The sequence below is a fragment of the Prinia subflava genome, chromosome 6 (genome assembly GCF_021018805.1).
Source record: "Prinia subflava isolate CZ2003 ecotype Zambia chromosome 6, Cam_Psub_1.2, whole genome shotgun sequence".
Classification (NCBI taxonomy): domain Eukaryota; kingdom Metazoa; phylum Chordata; class Aves; order Passeriformes; family Cisticolidae; genus Prinia; species Prinia subflava.
Genome location: NC_086252.1, coordinates 17,798,066 through 17,822,373, shown reverse-complemented (window position 1 = coordinate 17,822,373; position 24,308 = coordinate 17,798,066). Strand labels below are relative to the sequence as shown.

The window sequence follows — 24,308 nt, the reverse complement described above, 5'->3', positions numbered from 1 at the left end:
AACTGTTTTGTAGCTGTAGCCCCTTAATCACTTGTAAGTTCCAGATGAAGAGAGCGGGACACTGAGATTGTGTCTAACCTGTCTAAAGGTTTTTCACATAAAATTTCAATCTTTGAGAAAGATTCAATAGTCCTTGAGCTATTTAATGAAAAATGTTTCAAAACAGTATGTATACCTTAATGGTAAGTGATACAACACAATGTAATCCATGGAAAAAACAGCATTTTTCAATACTAATCACTGAAATCCCTTTACTATGAACATTGTTCCATCAATCTAAAATATGTAACAGAACAGAGTTCTGCTGGCACTTAAAAGTTTGTAAATGCAGGAAGAGTTAATTTTACCAAAGAAACCCAAAGTGGTTCCAGAAGACTTAGAGAAGATTTTTACCCAGGCTTTGCATTATAATAAACTCTACAGGATAATATGCAAAAAAAAAAAAATCCTTTTGAAACAGCACACTGGAAGCTGCAGCTGTCAAGAACTGTAAGTGATAACTCACCCCTCTACTACTGGTACCTAACAGGCAAGAAATTGGATATTAAATGTGGTCATCTAGCTTCAATATCCCAGCAGTATTTCTTTTGTCAAAATGATCTGATAACAGTGAAGATTCATACTTTAGGGTAAGTTGGGTGCTTCATCTCTCAGCAAATTCAGTGCAGAATGACAGATTCTGCTGCAGGAGGATTTGAAGGACCAAAGCTGTGAGCCTCTCTCTCTGTGGACTCTGTATGGAGCTTAGTTTCACTGTTAATAGTCATGTATATTGGAAATTGTCAGTCAGACCTTTCCTCCACATCCACAAAAACTAAAAACACATATTTCTGATTGGAGAGACAAAATATTCCAACTAGGGTTAGCATTTCTTCCATAAGCATATTAGATAGTCCTAATGTGTATCATTCTGAGTTTGTGAAATAGGGAAACATATCAGACTATTATACAGGCATTAACACTTACAGGTGTGTAAAAATAACTTTACAAGAGATTTTCATTTGTCAGATTTTCAATAAACGAAGTATTTCCTTTAACATTATAACAGAATTTACATTATGGTTTCCTTTAATGTTTAGTCTCTGAAATAGAAATGAAATTTCTGGCAGCTGTTTGTCTGCCCAGTACATTCCCAACCTCCTTTAATATTTTTACGTTCACTGGTTCTAAGATTTCTTTCTTCTTCGTTTTTCTTTTATAATCCAGGATGCAATTACTTCTCAGCTGATACTGCAACTCTCTGAAGAGAGCAATCCCTCTCTGTAAGTCTGGCTGAGGCCAAAAATAGCTCTGTCAGCTTCTTACAGGCTGAACTTAGCCAAGTGAAATGTTTTAACATTTTACCAACTTAATGAACAGTCTTATTTATAATGTGGACAACTTTATTGTCATTATATGCAGACTGCTAAATAGATTATGGAATGCATTTGTTTGGGGAAAGTTGAATATATTAAGAAATAAAAAGCAATTGTCTCAATTGTCTTATATACTGTAAACAATTTTAAGATTAAATATTCTTTGCCCATTTGAAATAAAGGAGTGGCTCAATGGTTATATCCACAACTACAAAAACACCTGAAGAATCACAGTGACCAATAAGTAACCTCCAAATCATGAAAATTTGCAATATGCAAAAATTACCATTACAAAACTCTATAACCAGTTTAAATATTACTGTTAATGTAACACTGGAAATAACTATGTAGACTAAATAGCTGCAGAGACCTTTAGTACTTATAATAGAGGGGAAAGGTTAAAAGTACAAAACAAAAAGTCTAACAGAAAAAAAAAGTGGGTTAACAATTGCTTACCCTCTTTTCTGCTACCTCATCCTCTCCTGTAGACTCTTTGCCATCATGTTCATCTCTCAGGGTTGGCATATGCTTTTTGTGTGCTGGCTCTCTGTTTAAGGTTGTATATCCTATGTGTTCATAAATTGGATTAATTGTCATCTTGGAAATGTATTCAGCTGCCTTCGTTTCAATATAAAGAGTAATCAATCCATCTGTCACCAGGTCATGGATGGACTCAAAACGTTTCTCCCCAACAAAGTGTTTTCCATCGTAGTAGAGTCTGAAGTTTCTGGTTTGACTTCCAAATCTGCCTCAATGAAATGGGAAAGTTGTTTTTTTTAAAGAACAGCAAGCAGAATAAATAAGACTAAGCAAGCCTTTGCAAACAATTAAAACACTTTATCACTTAAAGCTGTGACTATGCTCTGTGTCTGGTGCAGCCGAGCTGGGGAACTGCTACTTAGCACAGATAGGAAGGAGAGATCAACAACAACTGCAGATAGATAGCCAAAACAGTTACTGTCCCAGAAGGAGCTGTTTGTTCTTCTATTCTTTTAGCCTTTCCATTATCTATGGAAAAACTGAAAAATTACTTCACACTCTTTATGGCTTTTTTTAGTGCTTCACTACTTTATCACTGCAGTCAATTTGCTTGGCTCTGATATGAAGAGCCCTCACACTGGAGCCCTCTATTACAGGCGATCAATGCGCAGTTCTGACGCTGTCTCGGACCTCTGCTCCCCTGCCTGCTTGCAGGAAGAGGCCATTCAAGGTTCAGCTGAGCTCCAGTGCCAACAATTACACTGAGGCAGAGCTGCTGCCAGAACCGGAGCAGCACAGGACAAAATGGCACAAGGGCAAGCATTCTTTATTCCTGGCCAAAGGCCCAGGACTAACTCTTCGAGCTTTGTACAAAAGTCCTTCTGTGTTATGCTGGTTAAGTCCCAAGCTTCAAGCAAATCTTTGTAATATACAGGATCTATAACACGAAAGCTATCCGACACCAGCCATCCTGCATCAGGATGGATCAGCATTTTGATACAGGCTCTTAGCAACCATAAGAACGCCAAATTTACTTAAACAGTAGCATATTTTTAAAAACTGCACTTAGAATTTGCATCCATTTTCTGCCTCAAAGCAGTCTAAACATGTGAAAACACACCAGCGTTTGCACTTGGCAACATCTTCTGCAGAAAAGATGGGGGCAAGAAGCTGCTTTCACGGCTCGCTCCAGTGCTGTTCCTTGGTCAAACAGCAGCAAGGGTATTGGCCCCATTATGAGGTCAGATGTGCCAAATAAGTATTTAGAACTAAATTTGGAAGGATGGATTGGTTTCACTTTACAATCCAATGCTTCATTGGAGATGTTAAGGAACACAGTAAATAAAGATACTTTGCTGAAGTGGCTCCTCTTCTCAGAGTGGCCTCACCAAACAGGGGAAAGCATAATTTTAGACCTTGCCTCAGGTGAAATACTGCATTCTTCTTGAAAATATGGACAAAAAAGACATGGTTCTGGAGTGTGTATTTTTTTCTCTGTTCTACATCAAAACGCCAAACCTTCTCATTGCCCTATCAATAGTCTGACAGTGACTGCAACTTCAGAAGCTGCTATTTCTACATAACACTCAAATGTAAATGGAATCTGCATCCAGCTCAGTAAGGAAAGAAGACACAATGTGTAGGAACTACGTGGGCATTTTCTTGCTGATTAACTGGTACTTCCATGCATTTTTTATGCCACACAAACTAAAAGTCCATTGACTCAAATATGAGAAATTACAAAATAACAGAAAGAAATAAGTTTTCACCCAATGCTAATTTCATCACAAGGTGCAGTTCTGAGTGAACACAAGTCATTCAGAGAGCAGAAAGACAATGTCCTAAGTTACAGCAGAAGGGGTAGATATATTCAGGCTTACTCTTCAGGGCACCTTTATACTCAACCCAGTGCATGGCAAACAAGCTTTGACCACGAGACGTCCTCTTAATACACTCTTGGCTGTCAGAGAAGGCCACACGAGCCAAGGGTGCTCAGCACTTTGCAGTGCCAAAGGGAGCAACCTTCACTGTCATCTGCTCCAGTCACAGGAATAAAGCACATTTAGCACGTACAAGCACCTTGATGGTTCTCACTTCATCAGGAGAACCAACTAAGTTTGAAGGTGAAGAAGAATGGGCCTTAAATGACAATATACATTAGAATTACTTATATTAAGAGATACAGGTGAACTGCTGCTCTAATCGGTAACATCTGCTCTGACTACTTAGAGTTTTAAGCAAGCTGGAGGTTACTTATTGCTCTTAGTTTTCTAGAGGAAAAACTAGAAGTTTTTCTAAAAGAAAATGACACTGATTTTCTAGAAAAAAATTTCTAAATTCTAAATATCCTCCCTAATAAAATCAATGTAATTTTCTAGAAGAAAATTACACTGATTTTATCAGGAGAGGATAAGGCAAAAAAACACATTGCAAGGTTTATTACTAAATACACATAGTGTCTTGATTTTAGCAACATCCCTCAAAGTCTAAAACCACTCTTGTCTGGTTCTGAAGTCTTGTTCTGAAGAACAAGACGACCAAATGCAGAAAACAAACAGAAACTTCTTAAAAGATCAGTTGTCTTTCCATCAGGGTCAGAAGGTGCACCCTCCTACTCCAGCCATGTTTTACTGAGCAGCCCCTATGCTGTAGATCTGTTCAGAGTGCTGCCCATGAAGTCTGTCATTGAGAGATACTATAAGGAATAGAGTTTACAAGAGATTAATGGTTTGCCCTTATCTAATCTCCCCTTTGTTCCAAATAATTTTTTTTTCTATATTCTTTTCTAATTGGATCTGTTGTGGAGAATCATACTGGTTTTCAAACAGTAGTTCTACTAGTAACAAGGAGATAAACCCCCCAAATCTCCATGAATCTATGAAACACCAGTCTTTTACAAACACTGTACTGTCAATAACATGTCTCAGAATCCTTATTATTTCTTTCAAACTCATTTAAATTTTTTCCTGACCACACAACAACACTATTTTTATCAAATTACAATATAAAAACAAATGTACATGTTCAACTGAAAATTATTAATAAAGATTTAAGCTTCAATCTTCAGTCTTGCTTGAAACTATGGTTTAAATTTTTCCATTAGCAAGACTATTTCCTTATGTTTACTTTCTGCAACATTCCTGCAGCCTAGTTAATTATACATCACCGTGGCAACTAAGTAGAGCCAAGATTTGATATTTCTACTTCCTGATGCTCTCCTCCTAAAGGCAAGCACTAGTACCAGCTGTTTTTTGTTTAATAAGTAGAAAGTGGGACACAGATAAAGTGTGTTTTCTTTTGGTTTATACAGGCGAACATTAGATGTTTTTCCAGGAAAAAGAATTAGACCTCTGACATATCAAACAGTCTCATTTTGTCCACTGTGCATTTGTTTGCAAGCAGCAGGATTACAGATAAAAGACTTTTTTATTCCAAGTTGTCTGAAGAGCAATCACTGTCTAGTTCCTTCGGTTGCCAGTGGGGCAGAGTAGATAACGTGGGGAAATGTATTAAATGGGAAAGCAAATGGGGCTGGTAATAAAGGACAATGAAGGACTGAGGGGTTGAATTAGGTATCACACCATGAGAGGCAGGCCCCAGGATCAGCCACCTACCTGTATGCAGCTTTCAGTAAAGAAACAAAAGGAGGAAATGAAGGATTGAGAGCACAGACACACTCTCTAACTGAGAAGATGAATTTTATAGTCCACATACAGAACTGTACAGTAGCTATTCACCATTTTCACAGGCTATTTTATGATGAGAAGAATTTCTAGACACAGGCATTGTTAAAATGCGTAGCTGCAATCAAATGACAAATTGGTACCCCTCAGGACTACTTGTGTGCTCCTTAATTTCAAGCAACTTCATACACTCAACCGGGAAAACTTAAGTCTGAGCCTAAAGGTCACTTGTACTTAACCTTCTCTTGGAGAAAGAGTCTTAAGGTGCTTTGCAGCCAGAAGACAGAAGTCTTTCTTAAAATTAGATGCCAGAATTTCAATTCTATCATCTGAAAACTCTCAAGCAACACTTACAACTAGAGTCTTGACACTCCATGAAAAGCCACAGGAATATAAGGAATCTTGCAATCACAAATGTCTCTTAATCATGCTGTGTTCTTGGGAGTGAAAACAAATTATTCCACAGATCCTCTTTTGGCCCATTTCCTTGTCAGAGAAAGACAAGCCTTGCATGCAGCCAAAACCTCTTCTACACAATTATCCCTGAAGGTCTCCAGCTCCTGAGAGCAGCTAATTTATTTTTTTTTTAATATTCATTGGCAACAACATTTCTGATGATGGCCAGGGAACTGTGGAACTTGCCAACTTCCAAGAATACCTGCCTGACAAATAACATATTTTTCAAAACCTGAGCAGTATTTTACAAGAACACAATATGTATAAAAGAAATCAAATGCATTAGGGGTTGATACAAACAGAGACAAACAGTCCTCGCTGATATGGCTGGGAAGGGTGGCAGAGTACAGGCACTATGGATAGTTTTCCAGAGCCATTTGGAAGGGCAGTATTGGCTAGCTGACTGTTGCTTGATGAACATTAATTTAGTGTGAAGTTATCCCTAAAACCTGGCAACACCCATGCTGAATGCATGATACTTGAGAGTTCAGCATGGAAAAAGTATGGCATCCTTCAAAAGAGAAAACAGATCTTGGACCTGGAACTGCAACGTGTCTATTCCCTGCCAATGCAGACACATTGACTCCCTCTGTCTAATCTGGATCAAACAAAGTTCAGAGCTTGTACAGTATCACTGATAACAGCTTCCCAGCTTCTCTCTCAAATGAGGCTGAAGACATCATAGCCCAAATTTCCTTGTCCAAGATGGAAAACAATACTGCATAAATAATGTGCCAACAGCAGGCAGTGAGGACCGGAGCAGAGGCACTTCCCTGTGGATCATAAGCACTGTCAGGGACAAACCAACTGCCCTCGGGCATCAGCAGTAGGCAACAGTTGCTGAAAACAAAGAAAAGGTGTTATCAGCCCTTGGTACCTGTAATAGAGCATTTAATAAATAAATCTAACAAAATTAGAAAATAATTCCTTTGCTTCAGTGTATTATCTTACCATTAACAGCTGATTTTCACCGTCGTACAATTTTGAAAAAATGTCAGCTGATCAAGTACTATGTATGCTACTAATATGCAGTACGACCACTTAATACTTAAAGTAAATGTTACTGTTCTTGATCAATGGTAAGCATTTGAAAATAATCTGTTTGGTTTGAACAGATGCATTACCTCTTCTTAGTAGTGTGCTTGCATGCCTTATTCCATTTAACCTTACATAAATTGCTGATTGATTTGATGATTGAATCTGAATCAATACCAATTTTTTTGGCAATGTTTTACTGTCTTTTCTACCTGATGAAAGTTCCATGCTTCCTGGAAACAGACTCACTGTGGTTAGTGGTTAAGACACATTGGAATTCTGCATGCATATGGGAACCTATTAAAAGCCTGGGACCTTCTCTTTACATGACAGCAATATTTGCAGACCTCTACCAGCTTGCCTGGATAAAGATCATCTGGAAATGTTACTAGCAGAATTGTTACTAACTTTCAGAGTTTCCTAATACATAAATAATGTTTACCACAAAATTTTAAGAAATGTTCTTCAAGAGTCAATTTTACCATGTCACTTTGTGCTCCAGAAAGCTTTCATATTACTTTAAAATAGAACTGTGTTTCAATTCCTCTAAATTAGGGTATCAACCCTACCACTGTCTGCTCAGCAAACTTCAAGTGGTGGATGCAAATTTTACTCTATGTAAAACATTTTCATTTTAGTTCATATACGATATTGTTTTTCTGGTATATTTTGAAGTAGAACAACACCAGAAACATAGCAGGAATTCCACTGCAATTGTGTACTATGGAGAGAAAACTGCCAGGGCATAATGCTCAAACATGTGCATTTTTGTTTCACTTAGAGCAGCTTTTCCTACAAGGGCTTAAGTTCACAGAGACAAGGAATGGTTGGAAAGGCACCTTTAAAGGTGGTCCAGTCCAATCCCCCTGCAATAAGCAGTGACCAGGATGCTCAGAGCCCTGCCCAATGAATTTTTCCAGGGATGGAACATCTGCTACTTCTCTGGGCAACCCACTTGAGTGTTTCATCACCCTCATCATAAAAAAATTTCTTCTGTATCTACTTTAAATCAAGCCTCTTTTTATTTTAAAAGTTACTCATGACTGTTGTATTTCTCTTTTGCTTCTATAGACTTTCTCACACTAAAAGCAACTTGCTCTTAATTTATCCTGCTAAAACAATGTGGATATTTTAATTTAGTATATCAAGGAAACCAGAGTGGAAGACATCAGGTGAAAACCCAAAGAAATGTTCTTACTGTAAAATAGCTTTGCAAGTCCAGAAAGGGTTTTTGGAGAGCACAGTGGAGCAACATTGGTTTTGCTATTTGTGTTTGTTTGGGTTTTTTCCTAAGGTACACAGCAGGTTGTTGTTCAGGGTCTCAAGAAAACCCAAATTCACTTAAGATTTAAAAAAAAACCCCTATAGTAAGATTTCTGTTCCGGAAAGATTTTGTCGAATCTGATTTGCCTTAAGCCACTGCTTATTCGAATCTCACAATGCAGGTTTACTTAACTTACTTAAAGGTATTGCAGAATCTGCTATTCACTTAACTTGTTTTCTCAGTGTATTCTACCTCTAATCTTCTAGTACTCACTCATCACTTCTTTGCAAGCAGTGAGATTCACCAATATTCTTATCCTGCTCTCTAAGTGGTTTTTCCTCAAAGCTCCATTCCTTAACAATAAGAAAGCATAATAACATAAAATAAAATGGTTTCTGCATACACAACATACATTGTTAGGATTCTTGGGGCTACTAACAGTTCATCAATGAACATTAATAGCTTTTTTATTATTATATTCTGGTTTTTTAGAATACAGCTTCTTATTTCATGCAAGTGCAGCAATAAATGGGGCAGATGTCAATTTATTACTGAAACTGTTAGAGTTAATTTATTCTTCTCAAGACACAAAAGGGAAAAACCCCCAAAGCTCTTTCTAGCACCTATGAAATCAGGAGGAACCATACCAAATCAGCTGAGCTTCACCAAGTATGAGGGAGGGAGAAAGAAAAGGAAAACTGGGCCAGATAACACTTACTGCTGTCAGTTGTTTTGGTGTTTGAATAATTAAAAAATGTTTTGATGAAACAATTATGACATCAAACAACAATGTAAGGCCATTGTGTATTACCTTGAAAACATGTCTATAAAGCACCTACAGTATCTACAGCTGATGAAGGTGTAGATAAATAAAGGTGTAGATGAATAAAGGTGTTTCTCCAAATACAAAAATTTCTAAATACATATTCCAAAATATACAAAAGAAAAGGCCAATCAAAAGGACTAACTTGAAGATGGATTTCTACCTAGCATTTTCTAAAAGCAGTAGAGAAAAGAGACATTCCAGTAGACCTTGCAAAAGACAGAAAAGATGTGTATGCTTTGGCAGGAGAGGAGAGCACAATGTACTTGCATACACATTTTAATTATCAACTTGTTGCATTACGATTTGATTTTTTCAACTATTATTTCAACTCCAACAGTGCCTAGAAGCTTCAAACCAGGCAGACATTATGCAGCATAAAACCAGCTAATTTCAGCATAGATTCCTGCTCAGGAGCTGTGGCTGGGGGTAGTCTGAGAGATGGGTACAACTTGCAGTCTGTCTAGACTTTTGTACTGAATGAGCATGTGAGACAACAGAGAAAACATCTTCTCTAATGGAGAAATGAAGCCTGCACAACTTCAGGGCCTAAAGCCAAGATATGTGAAGCCAAGAGGTGAGCCCAGACCTTCTGAGCTTCACCACGGTAGCTCACCAGAAGCCCAGTGCCTCTGTGTCCCCAGGTCACAGCAGACCTTGGTGGTGCACAGGAACTACAGCCAGGGTGAAGGACAGGCACAAAATGAACACGAGCTGTGCACACTGGGCACAGGCATCTCCTGGACAAGTTCTCCCAAAATCTCACAACACGCTGAAGCAGAGAGTATTCCTCTGAGAAGTGCTGAACTTACAAGAGCAGGAGAAAGACTGCAGTAAACTGAATTGCCAAAGATAAATTAGACACTCTAGCCAAAAGAAAACAGAGCTGACAACAACAACAGATGGGAAGAGGAGGGAAGGAGAACAGGAACACAGCAAGAAGACATGAACCATAAGGAAAAAAGCATTCTAGTCTGTGGGAGGACCTAGGTAGCCAGTTAATTACTCATTAAGGTTAGTAGCTATTTATTATTATTCTAAATACTTAAGTGAAGCCATTTCAGTAGTGTCCAGGTGCACTTACATAAGGCAGATGACAAGCAGACACTTCAGCTGTTTACTGATAGCTGAACCTTTCATGTTATTTACAAACTAACAGGGTAAATTATTTAGTGTGAAATTTTATGTAGGGAAAGAAACTTTTTACATGAAAGATCATTTAAATAGAGGGCCAATTGTTTTACTTGAAGCAGAAAAGCAAGCTCCAGAATTTATAATCACCTTTTCCCTGCTTTTTTTTCCAGTTAGCAACCAAGGAGTATGGCATGAATATTTTAGAAAGGATTCTAGAAACTGAATTCAACCCTTGCTACTGCCAATCACTTCATTTGCAAATCAGGTAAAAAAAATACACAGAAAGATATGCAAAGTTTAGTCTTTAAAATGGTCTTCATGATTTTTTCCTACCAACTAGCATGATGTCAGGATACTGTTACCATGGTTAAAGTGAAGAGATACAGTTAGATACGGTTTTGCTAGGCTCCTTCTGACTACTTATAGTTCAGCTGTAGATGCAGGATAAACTATGACCAGATTTTGATACATTCATAATTCAAAAAACATAATTCAGCTATTATTGTGTAGAAAGTAGTTTCAAACAATTCTTTTTTCCCCAGTTGCTCTCCCACGTCCCAGTATGTACAATGAGGCTTTTCAGCAGAATGCAGATCAACAGTTTTAATCTCTGAATTTAAGAAGCCTTTTGCAGATGTTGAATTCTACACGTGTAACTAACCCCACAGCAATCCACATGTGTTCTGGAACAGCACTACACATGTGTCCCAAAAGAGCCCACTGAAAATAAACAGCATCCAGCCACCAGAGCAGTCATCCTCTGAAACTTAAAAGGTTCATTTGCAGCATTATGCTCTAATAGCCTACCAATTAGGTCTCCTTTTAAAATGCCAGTGGCTAGTTTCTTAACAAAATTTCATAATTCAGGGATTGAGAATGTATGTATGAATTTGCACAGTACATGTAGTTGGTTGACTAAAATAAAGATTACTAATTTTTGACATTCATTTCACCTGAAGAATTCTTTCCTGGTGCTACATAGTCCTCAATGTGCCCAAATCCCCAAACATAAAGAAAACATGACTCATAATCATGGCTCATATTATTACCTTCTTTTTTAAAAAAAATCATGCTGCAGAACCTAATTTCAATTCATTCTCAGTATCACAACAATAGAATTTGCAGGAAGGGAAACCATGGTAACCAATTAAATGTGCTACAGCAGCTATCTGCTCAAAAGAACATGCAGTACCATCACACTTCAACGCCTACCACTAGTACACTCTCTACCCATTTCCTCTTTATCCTCATCCTAATTATTAAACAAGCTCTTCACCACAAAAGGCTACACTGCAAACCATGTCTATTGTTACTGTCATTTGCTACAGGTCTTAACATCAAGCAGTGTACTACTCTCTTGCAAAATTTAAAAGCAGATCTAATAGCTCCAGAATTTTCATTCTTTTAATCTGTTTGGAACATTGAATTAACATTACAAAGTATTTTATATATTTTTATTCTAACAGAGACTTGCTGATATGTATGGACACAGATATAGATCTACGAGAGTTTTCTCATGTTAGTAATTTTTTTAAACCTCTAGACTGCAAAACATTTTCAGTGGCATTCTCTGATTAATTAATTAGTAAAGATTGGTGAATGCATCCATGATTAAGTACAGGCATTAAATATAGTAGGGTGCTGATTTGCTGCTCTCAGTCGTGTTTATGCTTCATTCTCCTTTATATGATATCTGAGCTGACACAATTTTACAGGCCTTCTTGGGCTCTGAACATCCATTTTATTTGAAAGACAGCTCTGAATCCTTAGTCAAACTTCTATACTTAAAACATTTAGATTATAATTTTCTTTTTCTTTGAGAACATACTTCTACCTCTGTTACAAATTCTGAAAAATTTATTTTCTGAAAAAAACCCATCATCTTTTGTTTCAAATTTAGATTTAAAAGGTAGTCTGCCTTTAAAAAAGTCATGATGCAAATTGCACAATAATGGATGAAAGTAGACAAAAATAGCTCATCATAAGACGATCAAAATGCAGCTTGTTATATAAGTGGAAAGCAGATTTTACAGTAACTCAATAGCAACTTTTAAAACTGGAAAGATTTTTGGGTAAGATCACTTTCTCTACCTTACTAAGAAAAAAAATTAAAAATCTTCACTTTGAACTCAATTAATAATTCCACAGTATTGCACTAAGAACAGCTTAAGCTTGCAAAATGTATTATTTTGCCTGTCCTATATTTGGTCATTTAAGTGGAGCTAGGCTTTGTCTGTAGCCATAGCAGCTCAGGAACAAGATCTTTAAATCTACTAAAGCTAGTTCTACAAAAGCACCACAGCCTAATGCTTCACAGTGGTCAAAACCTCATTTAGAAGGGTTTAGAGAATAAAGAACTAAAGCACGTGCTGCAGCTCCTCTTGAACAGGATGTGCAGTCCTGGCTGGTAGGGACACTGAGACTTTGGACATCAGCTACAATAGCTGGTGGAATCAAGTGTAACACTGAAAGTGTTCCATGATGATTTGAGGAATTCTTTGGCTTAGGTCCTCAGGACAAATCACAAAAAGCTTGTTCTTCTCCATTTCAGAAAAGATGAGTGGAAACATTTCATTACAGAGACATCATACCTTGCCACAGGAAGGGATATGATCCTGTTTCACTACACTGCTCTTCATGACTGGATGCACTGGGTTTTTCAGGATTCCCAGGCACGCTGACATAAACACAGGGAGAAGACATCTGCCAGAGCTGGACGTGCTGGGCCGTGTGTCTCACTGAATTGCCTGCCTCCCCAGCAGAACCATCGGCAGCTACAAGCCAGGAAACAAACCTGTCTCAGTCTCAACATCAGCCGCTCCTACCCAGAGCTACCACGAGACTTTCATGTCTCCATGAACTGGGATGCCATGATGCAATCACACCTCATAGGCAGTTTCCAATTTGCCCTAATCACAACTGACAGACTGTCAAGGACTGACACATCACACAACAAACAGTGAGAGAGATTGAGCAGGTGCACAGAAATACAGAGGGAACCAAGTATTTATGCCGAGAGTTGATAGTACCTTCATGAATCTAAATGTTACTCAACTTTTTTCCACTTTTTTACCAAAATGTGCCTGCAAACCAATCAGAAAACAAGGATATTTTATTTTATGTTTGGTCACTATGTTATTGCAGAATTAGAGCACCTCTAGAGTGTTGGGTTAACTTCATAAAATTCTTGGAATCTGTTCTGTGTCTGGTTTTTTTATGTAATGGTTGACCAAGTTTGCTTTCCTCCCACACCTTCTAGAGGGGTAAAACAAAGGTAAAGAAGGAGAAGCAAAAATCATACTGAAGATATCTAAAGTTAACATGACTGCTTCAGAGTGGCACTTAAACCTAGTATAAAAATACCAAATTGGTTCATAGAGCTAGAAGAGAAAGGGTGAAGTTAGTGACCCTGAACTCAGTCAAAGCCTTCTGTTGAAGGTGGAAAAGTTTTGCTCATACATACCATCCTACTGACAAGCTCCGGTTTTGGCCATGGAAATTACATTCTTAAATTCCTACTGGGATTATCTAAACTGCAGATGGGGCTATCTTTGCCATCTGGCAGTGCAGTGACCCAAACACAAGTGATGCTCTCAAAAAATGACAGAACTACATAAAGTCATCATGGCAATCACAGCAAACTTCTCACAGTCAGGATGCACAGAGACACTGGAGAAAGGACCTAGTCTTGAAGAGAGGCTACAATGTCAGAAACACAGTCAGTGGGCATTTTGGCTAATGGTTATATTCTGCATTTATTATTTCAGGGAGAGGAAAAACAAAAACTGAGCAAAACTCTCCCTCCAGTCAGTGGAAACACAGACTCCTGCTACACTGCCTAGTAGTGATAAAAAAGAAATCCTAGTAGTAAAATTCCAGTCTGTGGAAGACAGAGATCCACAGTTCATGGAGTCTCACATAAGATATGAGAGTTAGCACTCTCATTCATACACTTTGAAGGCCAACAGCGAGACAACAGAGCATTATCTGCTGTGGGAAGCAAACCAGCCAGCTAGACCCACTGCCCTTGATAGACAAGGCATTTAGCACTTAAACATAATGAAACAGCTGCAAGATGCTGCAGTTTCAGTTTTTGATGTGTTTTCCCAAACACTGAATTTTGTCAAAATAAATCAATGATAACAACTTTGCTATCATTTGAAACCTTTTCCCAAAGTGATCACTAACAACTATCCATGCTTTTTTCTATTTGGTACAAAATTGATACTATTTTTTTAAAGGGGTTTTACAGTGTGAAAGAGACACCACCAAACCTAGGAAAAAAGCCATCTTTTGACTTGCTGGACTGGAGGTGCATTTGAAACAACACCTATAGCAATACATCCTGCAAGATGCTCAACAGCTTCATCTTAGTCTATAGGCCCTGTGCCTTCTGCACCATTGGAAGCAGGGGTGGGAGCTCTGCCTTCAAGCCAGGTGTTACAACAACTGATTTCTTTTTAGCTTTAAAAGAATATTGCCAGAGCAGAAGATGATGAAATTAAGTATTATTTTAATAAGAAATACCAAATTTACACTGTTAATGGAAGTCAGTGTAAATGTCAATAATGTTTCTCTTTGAAATCTTATTGCTACAGAAACAAATATCCTATGAAAATGCACTTATTTTTCCCTGAAAAACTAATTCATCACATCCTATTATTTCAATACATGATTATTTTAATTATAATCTTATTTTACCCATATAAAACTTTCAATAACTGCATCTTCTCCTTCAATGTTTTTCTGTCCTACTTAGATTTACAATATTGCTAATAATCACCGTCTCCCATCTGAGTACTTAGGTGTACAGCACGGGCCAAAATAACCTCCAACATCTTAAAAGTAATTTAGCTCTTTAAAACCTACAACTATTTTTCATTTGAGTTTTTTATTTATAGCTGACCACTTGCCAGAACTCTGCAGAATGAAGAAGCAGATCTGCAAGCACTGTTAGCTAACAGGTGCTCAGCCAAAGAGGCCTCCTGGTTTGTTGCCACCCCCTGGAAAGACCAGAGAGAACCAAGTGTTCTTCAGCACAGCTGCCCAGTACATGGCAGAGCAGTCAGGGGAACTCATCAGATGCCTTTTGTTTCTTCATCACCTGCTCTCTCAACATCTGCATGGGGCCACATCTGTATCACAGTGGGAGAAGGCAAAATGCAGCCCCACCAGCAAACCCACAATTGCTGTTATCCTGATGGTGCAAACAATAAGGAACTTTAACACTTCAAAAAGGGGCAGTGAAGGTTAAAGGTACCAAATCTATAACAAGGGTAAAAAAGTATAATGATTAAAAAAATTAAAACAATCACAAAGAATTTTGTGTTCTGAGGTCAGCAACCCAGTAAAATCTTCTGAATATTTTATAACTGTAAAAATGAAATATTAATTACTGACCTTAATGCCAAAGTATAGGTTCCAGGTTGCCTTTGGCTTTCACGAATGAGATAGCTTCCCTCTGCAACACTTAATAATTGGTCAGCTTCCTCCCTTGAGATCATCCCATGGAATCTAAGGAACAAAAGTGGTTTTGAAACACATGCCCATTCTCTTTTAAATCACCTTTTGGTCTTCTTTTAAAAAGCACCAACAATAGTAATTAAAAAAGAAACAAACATAAAAATGACGGATTTGCAGGAATCTACAGTTTAAATTAATTTCCCTTTCTGTCTGTACTTGAAGTTCAAACGGTTTAGAAAAGCTTCTAGGAACGAATATCTATGAAACAAGTACATTGTTTTTAAATCTACATCTATCAATTTAATATATAGAAATAAATCTGGTTTTTGCTGCTGACTTCACACATTTTGTGCTAGTGGCATGCAATCAAGCATTTTAAAGCATTTGAGGATATTTTATGCAATCCCTGAGATTTTAGCAAGTTGCCATAATCTCAGTAATTGCTGATATAACAACCCAGCAACACTCCACATCTTTTGCTAAAATAAATATAAGTAAGCTCTGCTTTGTTTCTCCACAGTAAATCTGACGATCTTTGCATTAGGAGACTGAAACAGAAGACACATACAGACTGAACATATATTGCATTTGGGATCCAGATATCTTTCTTTTTTTCTTGAACAGAAACACCTTTTTTGCAAAGCCAGTTGGAGAGGGAGATAGAAGAAGACAATCCCTTGAAAGTACAGAAAGGTATGTATGTTTTTCTCACTTAAAGTAGCACTCAGTGATAACCACATCCATCAGAAATTGCAGCTGCAATTTTAGGCAGACAAAAGTGATGGCACTTTAATAATGATCTGAGAGACACACTGCTGTAAAACATGCAGAAGAAACAAAGAGCACAGAGTGAACACCTGACACCTTTTCTGTAACTCTTATTAACCAATATGTCAGGATAAACTTAGATGTTTGTTACTTACTCTCTTCCATAATATTTGGGTCTGTTCTCTACCTAGAAGAAACAACAGAAATTTTAATGTTTCATAACAAGAGAAGCTATACAATAAATGGACTATCTACAATATAGTATTAAAACCAGAAAGGGATATAATGTCAAAGTGCAGGTAAAAATAATCTGCAACAGAATTTCTCCTGCAATTAGAACATAGGGAAATCAAAGGGAGACCTTTATAAAACATTGCACCTGTGAATGGCTTAAAATGGAGTGAGAAAGGATGAGCCACTTGGATCATGTCATCCTCAGGACTCTGCATATACACACTGATGGCATTAAATATTTTTAAATATTTAATTAAATATACTTTTACAAAGTGCCAGAAAGGGGAAATGAGTTTGCATTTCATGCATGCCGGTGCACCAGTACAGTGAAACATCTCTACAACTCTTCAATTTAGAGCTGTTGGTGCCCCTGCTGCAATAAAGCCCCTACCATACAGCCCCTCAGAGTGAGGGCAAATGGTTGAGTGAATCACCAAGTGCCTGAGTCTTGTTCCTCTTTACTTCATTAAACTGTGTGATCTGCACTATCACCTAAAAGACTTCAAAGGCAAGTGTGCATGTGTTATGTAGTGTAACTCCACCTTGTCTGTGCTCCAGAGACCTTAGTAAATAAACACAACGTGCAGGGGTGTCAGGGTACAAGTTGCCTGATAAGTATTTTAATGCATCTTCATTTGTCCAGGAGGTTTAGAGTCGAGTGAAGAACAGTAGATCTCACAGAAATCAGCTAATAATCTAAACCACCAGGTTATTCTTTCTTGCTAAATTTAAAGGGGGAAACTCTTTGGGGAGTAAAAGTGAACAATTATACAACCTGAACTACAAAAGTATAAAACAATCCAGCTGAAACACAGAATGCCACTTCAGTTTCTTTTTTCCATCTTCTCAACAAAAAGCCTTCTAATATTAGTGCTTCTCTCCAGATTTTTTCAGTGGAGTATAAAGGCTTCAGATATCCAAAACAACAAAAAACAGCATACATCCTGATATACAGTCTAATAACAATTCTTCTACATTCCCAGCAAATAAAAAGCTATTGTAACGATTCATCACTTTGGAAAAAACATTCCATCACTGGAAAGATTTATCATGTTCTAAAATATTTCCTTTTCCTTTATAACAGCAAACAAGAGTTGACTGGTGTGATAGCTGTTTTCAAAGGGCCTGAAAAGACTGGATCATTTCAAAAAAGAAGAAAGAAAGTAGGGTATTTCTTCAATAAGAAGATAGCAACATAGAGAAAAAATGAAAGCATTTTATTGTTGCTGTTATAGAAACTTGTAAAAATTCTAAACTAGCCTTAAGCCAAGACACTAGTTTAGGGCAGTTGTTAAAAGAAGAATCCTGTCATGAATAAGATTTTGTCTGTCTAGTGAGATTTTATATTTATCTCACTGAATTCATCAGACAGGCCTCAAAAATTTATATGAGCAAAACCTTTCTTTTTCAGCAATGCATTAGTAACTTGACAGGGCATCTTCAGAGTACTTGCAAATCCTGAGAAAATTAATAGTATAGGCTGCAAACACTTGAAAATGTGAACGGGCAAATGACTGGAACAAAACATCTGAAAAAAAAACTCCACAGGAGTTCCAGACATTTGTAGCTAGGCTTGCAGTTAATTTTGGTGGATGGTGAGTTAAAAAGGAAAATAACCACTTCTGTTAACACTGTCTCTACTGATCAGTTTTACCAACTTGCAATAACTTCAGTATAAATATTGATGTGCAACACTTACTGCTTGCATAAGACTCAGTGCAGCTGGAACCTCAAGTCACTGAGCTTTATTGCCTGTTTATTTGTGTTTTGGAGGTTTTTTCATCACTTTTTACATTTATGATAATATTAGGAGGGTTTGACATCTGTATTGACATACATTAAGACACTAAGAAAATTCCATCAGATCTCAGCAGGGCCTTCCAATTCACTCAGAATGACTGTGGGTTACATCCACAGTGCAGTGTGTGTGAGAAAGCCACACAGACTCCCTGTATGCCAAATTTACCATGCAAGAGAGTAAACACTGTTCTCAAGCTTTCTACAAAGCTTCTGACAGGTGTTGTTACACCAACTGTGCCCCTTGCAACTTAGACACAGTGTTTATTCTTATCCTTAACTGCACTGGAACCAGTGCAGCTTTCTTGGTCTTTTGTGTTTCCTTGGACTCTAAAAAGTTCCTGCCAGACTGTATTCTACAAAATTATTTCTACAAATGACAATGACAGGCACCCACGTATCCTCCCTTTGCACATGAGCACTGAAAGCAAAACAGTTCAGTTCAGAAGCTTCATTAGTCTAACTTTCACAGTCTGCCATCCATAAGTTAAGGAGACAAAACCAAAACTGGAACTAAAATGACCTAAGAAAGGAAATACATTTTAAAATAAGATGATAGCAAGAAATCGGTCCTATTAGCTAAAGCTCATAGTGGAAAAGACAATGTCATTAGCCTCTGCAGAATTTTTTCCTGATTTGGCAGTATTTTTGGATCAAGGCATTGCTGAGTGTGAGTATGGGCAGCCACAGGTGTTACTTTTCCTTTGTATCCAGCAAAGATCAGCCAAACACTGTCATATTACTTCTCAGGATTTTTACTTATGGGAAAATTTTCCTATTGCTGTTTGCTTGGCAAGGTTTTAAAAATTGCTTCTAACTTAAAAAAAAGGGGGGTGGAAATAAAAGCATTAGCAAAAATATTTGTTTTCCATGTGTTTATCTGTATACCACTAATGGAGAGGCCACGGGAAAAAATCAAGGTTTCCTCCCTATGATCAAGGAACACAAAGATCAACAAGATATCTACCATTGCCTAATTTATCATTTTTTCAAACTGAGGTGTGAAGGCACTGAAGCCAGATTTATAAAGAGACAAATCAGACAGATTTGGAAGGCACCTTACAGTAGACATTCCTTTGGAAAAGAACTTAGCGATCATGAAATTTAAAAAGTCAAATATCATGCAGATAAAGCCTCCTTTACAAACAGCTCTAACAAGGATGTTTATTATATATGCCCATTCATTCTGTCTGTCTTGACTATTTTTACAATACTACACAGAGCTGCTGTTTAACAGGCTTGTTAAATGTTAGCACTGAATTAGGATGAAGCCTCCTAAAAGGACAGAAAAAGCCAGTGATTTCAATTATCTCCATTCTTTCCTTTTTTTCATATAGTCACTTTAAATTGCTCATGGAATGCTTTCATGTATCAGTCAAGGCTGCCCTAAATATGCCTATGCATGCACACATGTATATAAGATTATATACACGACAAATATGAATTTCATGTAAGAAATACAGTATTAATTGGACAAATAATATTATAATTTGCATGCAAGCCTCATGTAGAAGTCAAATAACCTTAGAATGTTATGGAATCATCAACTTTAACCTCAGGGAGTATTAAAAGACTCGGCTCTGCTGCACCTTCACAATAAAAATCCCAAATGAATGCAATGCTCTTTTTACTTCAGCGTCTCTCCACTGATCTGTGTGTTGCTCTGATATGAAACTGGTGTAGCAGTGCAGAAACTTGAATTCTTTTTATTTGAGAACCATTTCAAGTTAAGTAGGTCATTCAGCAGAATGCAGCTCTCAGTATCAGCACTTGTACAATGTGTGCCTTTGCACATGAAGTAAAGGGTTGAGGGTTTTTTATGGTGTGATTTCCAATTATTCTCTAACAAGTGCTTTTTCCCCTAATCATCACCCCTGCTTTTGTCAACAAGTGCATTACAATAGGGCAAGAAGAGCAATTTATGTGCTAATACCTCACCAAATTACATTTTGTTCATTCCCACTGACCTCATTGGTGTTCTCAGGACCAAGATTCTCTTCCTAATATTTATGAATTTGTTTATACAGCTGAATAATTCAACCACTTAGGAAAAGATTCTGCTCCCCACTGACTCATGCATGGCTGCTAATAGAAACCCAGCTGAGAAAGAACAGATCACAAAGCTCAACACAAGCAGGAGAGGCTGAGACCAGAGAGAAAGGTTAACAAGTTACTGCTCGCTGAATATATTTTCACTTCAAATAAGCTCAGCTGCATAAATTGTTTGACACTTATAATGAAAAACTGTTATCTGAAGAATATAAAGAATTAATGCAGAAGTAGGAAAATGCACACTGATAATGTACTTCTTCAATTTTACCTTTATTAGTTAAAAGTTAGCTTCCAAGAACTATTTTTTAATAAACTAATTCTTCAATGCTAAAATGTGTATTTAATATGCTCTGTTCTGCATCTAAATACCTGACTGATTCTTTCATAGTTTTGTGTTTACTTCTATTCTCACTAGTTTCTAAATTTGCAGCTTTTATTTCTCAGTTTCTACAACAATGTCCATGGTGCAGACACAGGTTTACTGTGCAGAGTTCAGGAAGCTATTTTAAAACATTTTAAAACATTTTAAAACATTTTAAAACATTTTAAAACATTTTAAAACATTTTAAAACATGTCTCATTTTTTTGTTCATTCTGACACAGGGATAGTTCTACACTTACTTAAAGTTTGTCATATGTCATAATCTTGTTTTAGAATAAATTCATAGAAATATGACATTACAGACACGAATGTGTTGCATTTCTTTCTCTGGTGACAGGATCTAGCAGTGTTTTGATTGTTTGTGATACTTTTGCAAATCCCCCATTGACTGTAACAGGCTAGAGGCCACCACTCACCCATAGCAAGTTTTCCTTTGTAAACCAGTTCAACTTTTTAATTTACTATGTAAATCAGCCCAACTTTTTAATTTACTATCTCTATTAGAGGTAATAAAATTTTCTGATGAACAGAATTTAAATTCAGTGAAAATGAGGATGAGAAAGTTGTAATAGTGAGATTTGTATTTGAAGACTTAGACAGATGCTTTTATATTTGGCTGGCAAGTTTCTTGTTCTATCCTAAAAAGAGGACAATTTGTATCTGATCAGTAGCTGAACAATTTTCATCACCTCAGAGGCAGGAAAAAGTTTCAATTTTCAGACACTGAATACATATTTATGTCTCTGCTTGACTGGATCAGCTAAGATCATTCTAAGAAATACTATGAAGAAAAACTTAGTATGAGATTAGCTTGTGAGCTCTTACCACCTAGCACAAAGGACCCCCAAGCCCTTCTCTGCAGCCAAACCAGCCTGGGATATAATGCCAACATATCTTACTGAATATCCCAGACTCTTTTATCAGTTTACAATTTCTCCCTGACTACAGAGTACATATACTTTGTGCAGTCAAATAATTACAAAAATAATTACAATTGTCATATTAAGCATTGTATGGTTTCCTTAACTGTGCTGGTACTTTCAATTATGGCTTGGTTTGGGGTTTTTTTATTCATTTCTTTGTTGTTTTTATTTTTTTTCTTTCAAAGAAATCAAAATATATACAGAAAAATGAAGGTTCTACTACTGTGGGAATTAAAACATTCACAAATGAGATGCTCAAAGCATTAACTGAAGAAACAAAAATTTTCACCCATCACCACAAGTCAGGCAACTTTATGAGCATTACACTGTAAGTCTGTCACTATGAGAATAAACAATAGCAGGACTCAGAAAATAAAAGGCTCCAGTGATTGTGCAGGCATGATGTCAGCATCTCAAGGTGTCAGAGGGCTACCAAAAACCTCTTCAAGGTTTTACAATATGCCTGTGTACACATAACCACACACATGCACCACTCCCACCTTTTGTAGAAATACTTCTGAGGTGAGGAAGGAAAAAGCAACTATCCAACAGCACTTTACAACAACAAGCACAATCCATTGGAGGCAAGGAATAAAATACTTTATCCTATCCAGGTGAGCACTGTGAATCGTTAACCTGTATTGCAATACGAAGCTTTTACAAGACTTCAGATATTTTGTATATTAATGTAAAGAAAAAATGTACCATAGTGAATACTCAGAATAGAACAGAACTTTCTTAATAATGTTTCAATGGGAATAAAAAACTGGAAAAACTTCCATTTTTTTCACAGCCTGGATCTTATCTTCTATAGCTATCTTTCCTTCAAATCTCCATCCAACCTTATTTGATGTACCTAAGATATCTGCAAAACAATTTAAACTGGAATACCTCTGCTTGGATACCTCTCATTAACAGTAGAAATCCTTGTCAAAACAAACCTTTTTGCTATAATTCTTGTAAAAATCATGTATTGTTCTTTCCTATAGCTGTATCTTGCTTAAGTGCAGTAAGCTACAGCTATAACTTTTTTAGAAATATCAGATTAACAGAGGAAAACAAGTGCTTCCATTAAATGCAGTATTTCACTTCTGTTAAATCTCTATATTTTATTTTGAAAATTGACAGACCACTTCATAGAATCATAGTTGGACTTTTGAAAAAACGACACAGAACTGCCTGTTTAATTCTGTCAAATAATCCTGCTTGTGATCTAAATTCAGCACAAAGAATCCCAAAGAACCCCTCTTTGGGCTGGACACAATTAAGTACAGACACAGAATTACTAGAGTGTATCAAACTGTGTGGTACCTACCTCACAAGTGCAGGTTATTCTTCTAGGATGGGGAGCTTCCTGTTGCAACTGATACACTGGGAGGAGGCAGAAGTTAAATTCTAATTAATGCAGAATCATTGTGTAAGTTAGGCATTTTAACATTAGACATGGTGGTTTAAATAAAGGAGAATTTCTGCAAAGTTTAACTCAAGGTTACCAAGGATATAGGAATTTACTAATAAGTGGTCAGAAAAAGGGAATGTTGCAAGCCAAAATGGGATATTGATTTTGTTTACAATTGATCAAGTAATACGGAATAACTATGTGAGATCAGACAAGTTTCCAACAAACAGATAAGAAAAAGAATCATGATAAACACAAATTAAAGTTCATTATATGTCAAATCAGGCTGCTGTCAGACTTTGTTCAGTAAGCAGATGGAGCCCAAACCTACAATGCTGGGCACACACCCAGTCACCTGCAATATGTGAAGGCTTTCCCAGAATCACTCAGAACTGTGCACTAATATGCACTAATATGTGATAACCCTCTGCCTTTGCCACTGCTCAGTGAGGACCCTTCTGAGGAAAGAGATTGATGGCCTTCGTATTTGCAGATCTAAAGACATAATGAGTTGAGTAGTAAACAGCTAAGGCCCAAATTATGACATACATTTACATTTATATCTTCCCTCCTCCTTTTTCTCTATTTTTAAAATAAGCTTCATCAAGCCAGAACAGATCGTTGCAACCAGATATAAATTTAATGCTAGTAGTATGTGCAGACTTTCTAGTATAATCCCAAAGGAATGACTTTCAACTTCTAGGCCAAATGAATCTGGTTTGGCAAGTCACCTTCAAAACGAGGCTGTCATCACTAAGTTAGTATTTCAATAGTACAGTAGAAATGGCAAATGCACATTTGGAATTGCAATCTTTTAAAATTAAGTTATGTTTCAATCATTAGTAGGAATACCAAGGTCCACACTGTGCTGTCACCTTCTTTAGATAATAAGACCATACATTAATTTAACCAATACAATTTGACTTCATTACGATTCTCATTTGATCCCAAGTCTTTTCCACTGGCAAATTCTGTATTTATGTGTCAACCTACATGGGAATGGAGAAAATGGCAAGATGCCCAATGATCACTGAATGATAAGAAACTGGAAATAAACATT

General features: G+C 37.0%; 1 protein-coding gene across 1 annotated transcript in view; it reads right to left on the bottom strand.

Moving 5' to 3' along the window:
- The window catches only part of CHN1 (chimerin 1), a 94,853-nt gene that overhangs the window by 46,246 nt on the left and 24,299 nt on the right, over nucleotides 1-24,308 (bottom strand). The window contains exons 4-7 of the mRNA XM_063400485.1: nucleotides 23,165-23,220; nucleotides 16,617-16,648; nucleotides 15,631-15,744; nucleotides 1,812-2,100 (exon numbers count right to left, since the gene is read on the bottom strand). Of these exons, the coding sequence (XP_063256555.1) occupies nucleotides 1,812-2,100; nucleotides 15,631-15,744; nucleotides 16,617-16,648; nucleotides 23,165-23,220 (491 nt within the window). The remainder of the gene's footprint in view (nucleotides 1-1,811; nucleotides 2,101-15,630; nucleotides 15,745-16,616; nucleotides 16,649-23,164; nucleotides 23,221-24,308) is intronic.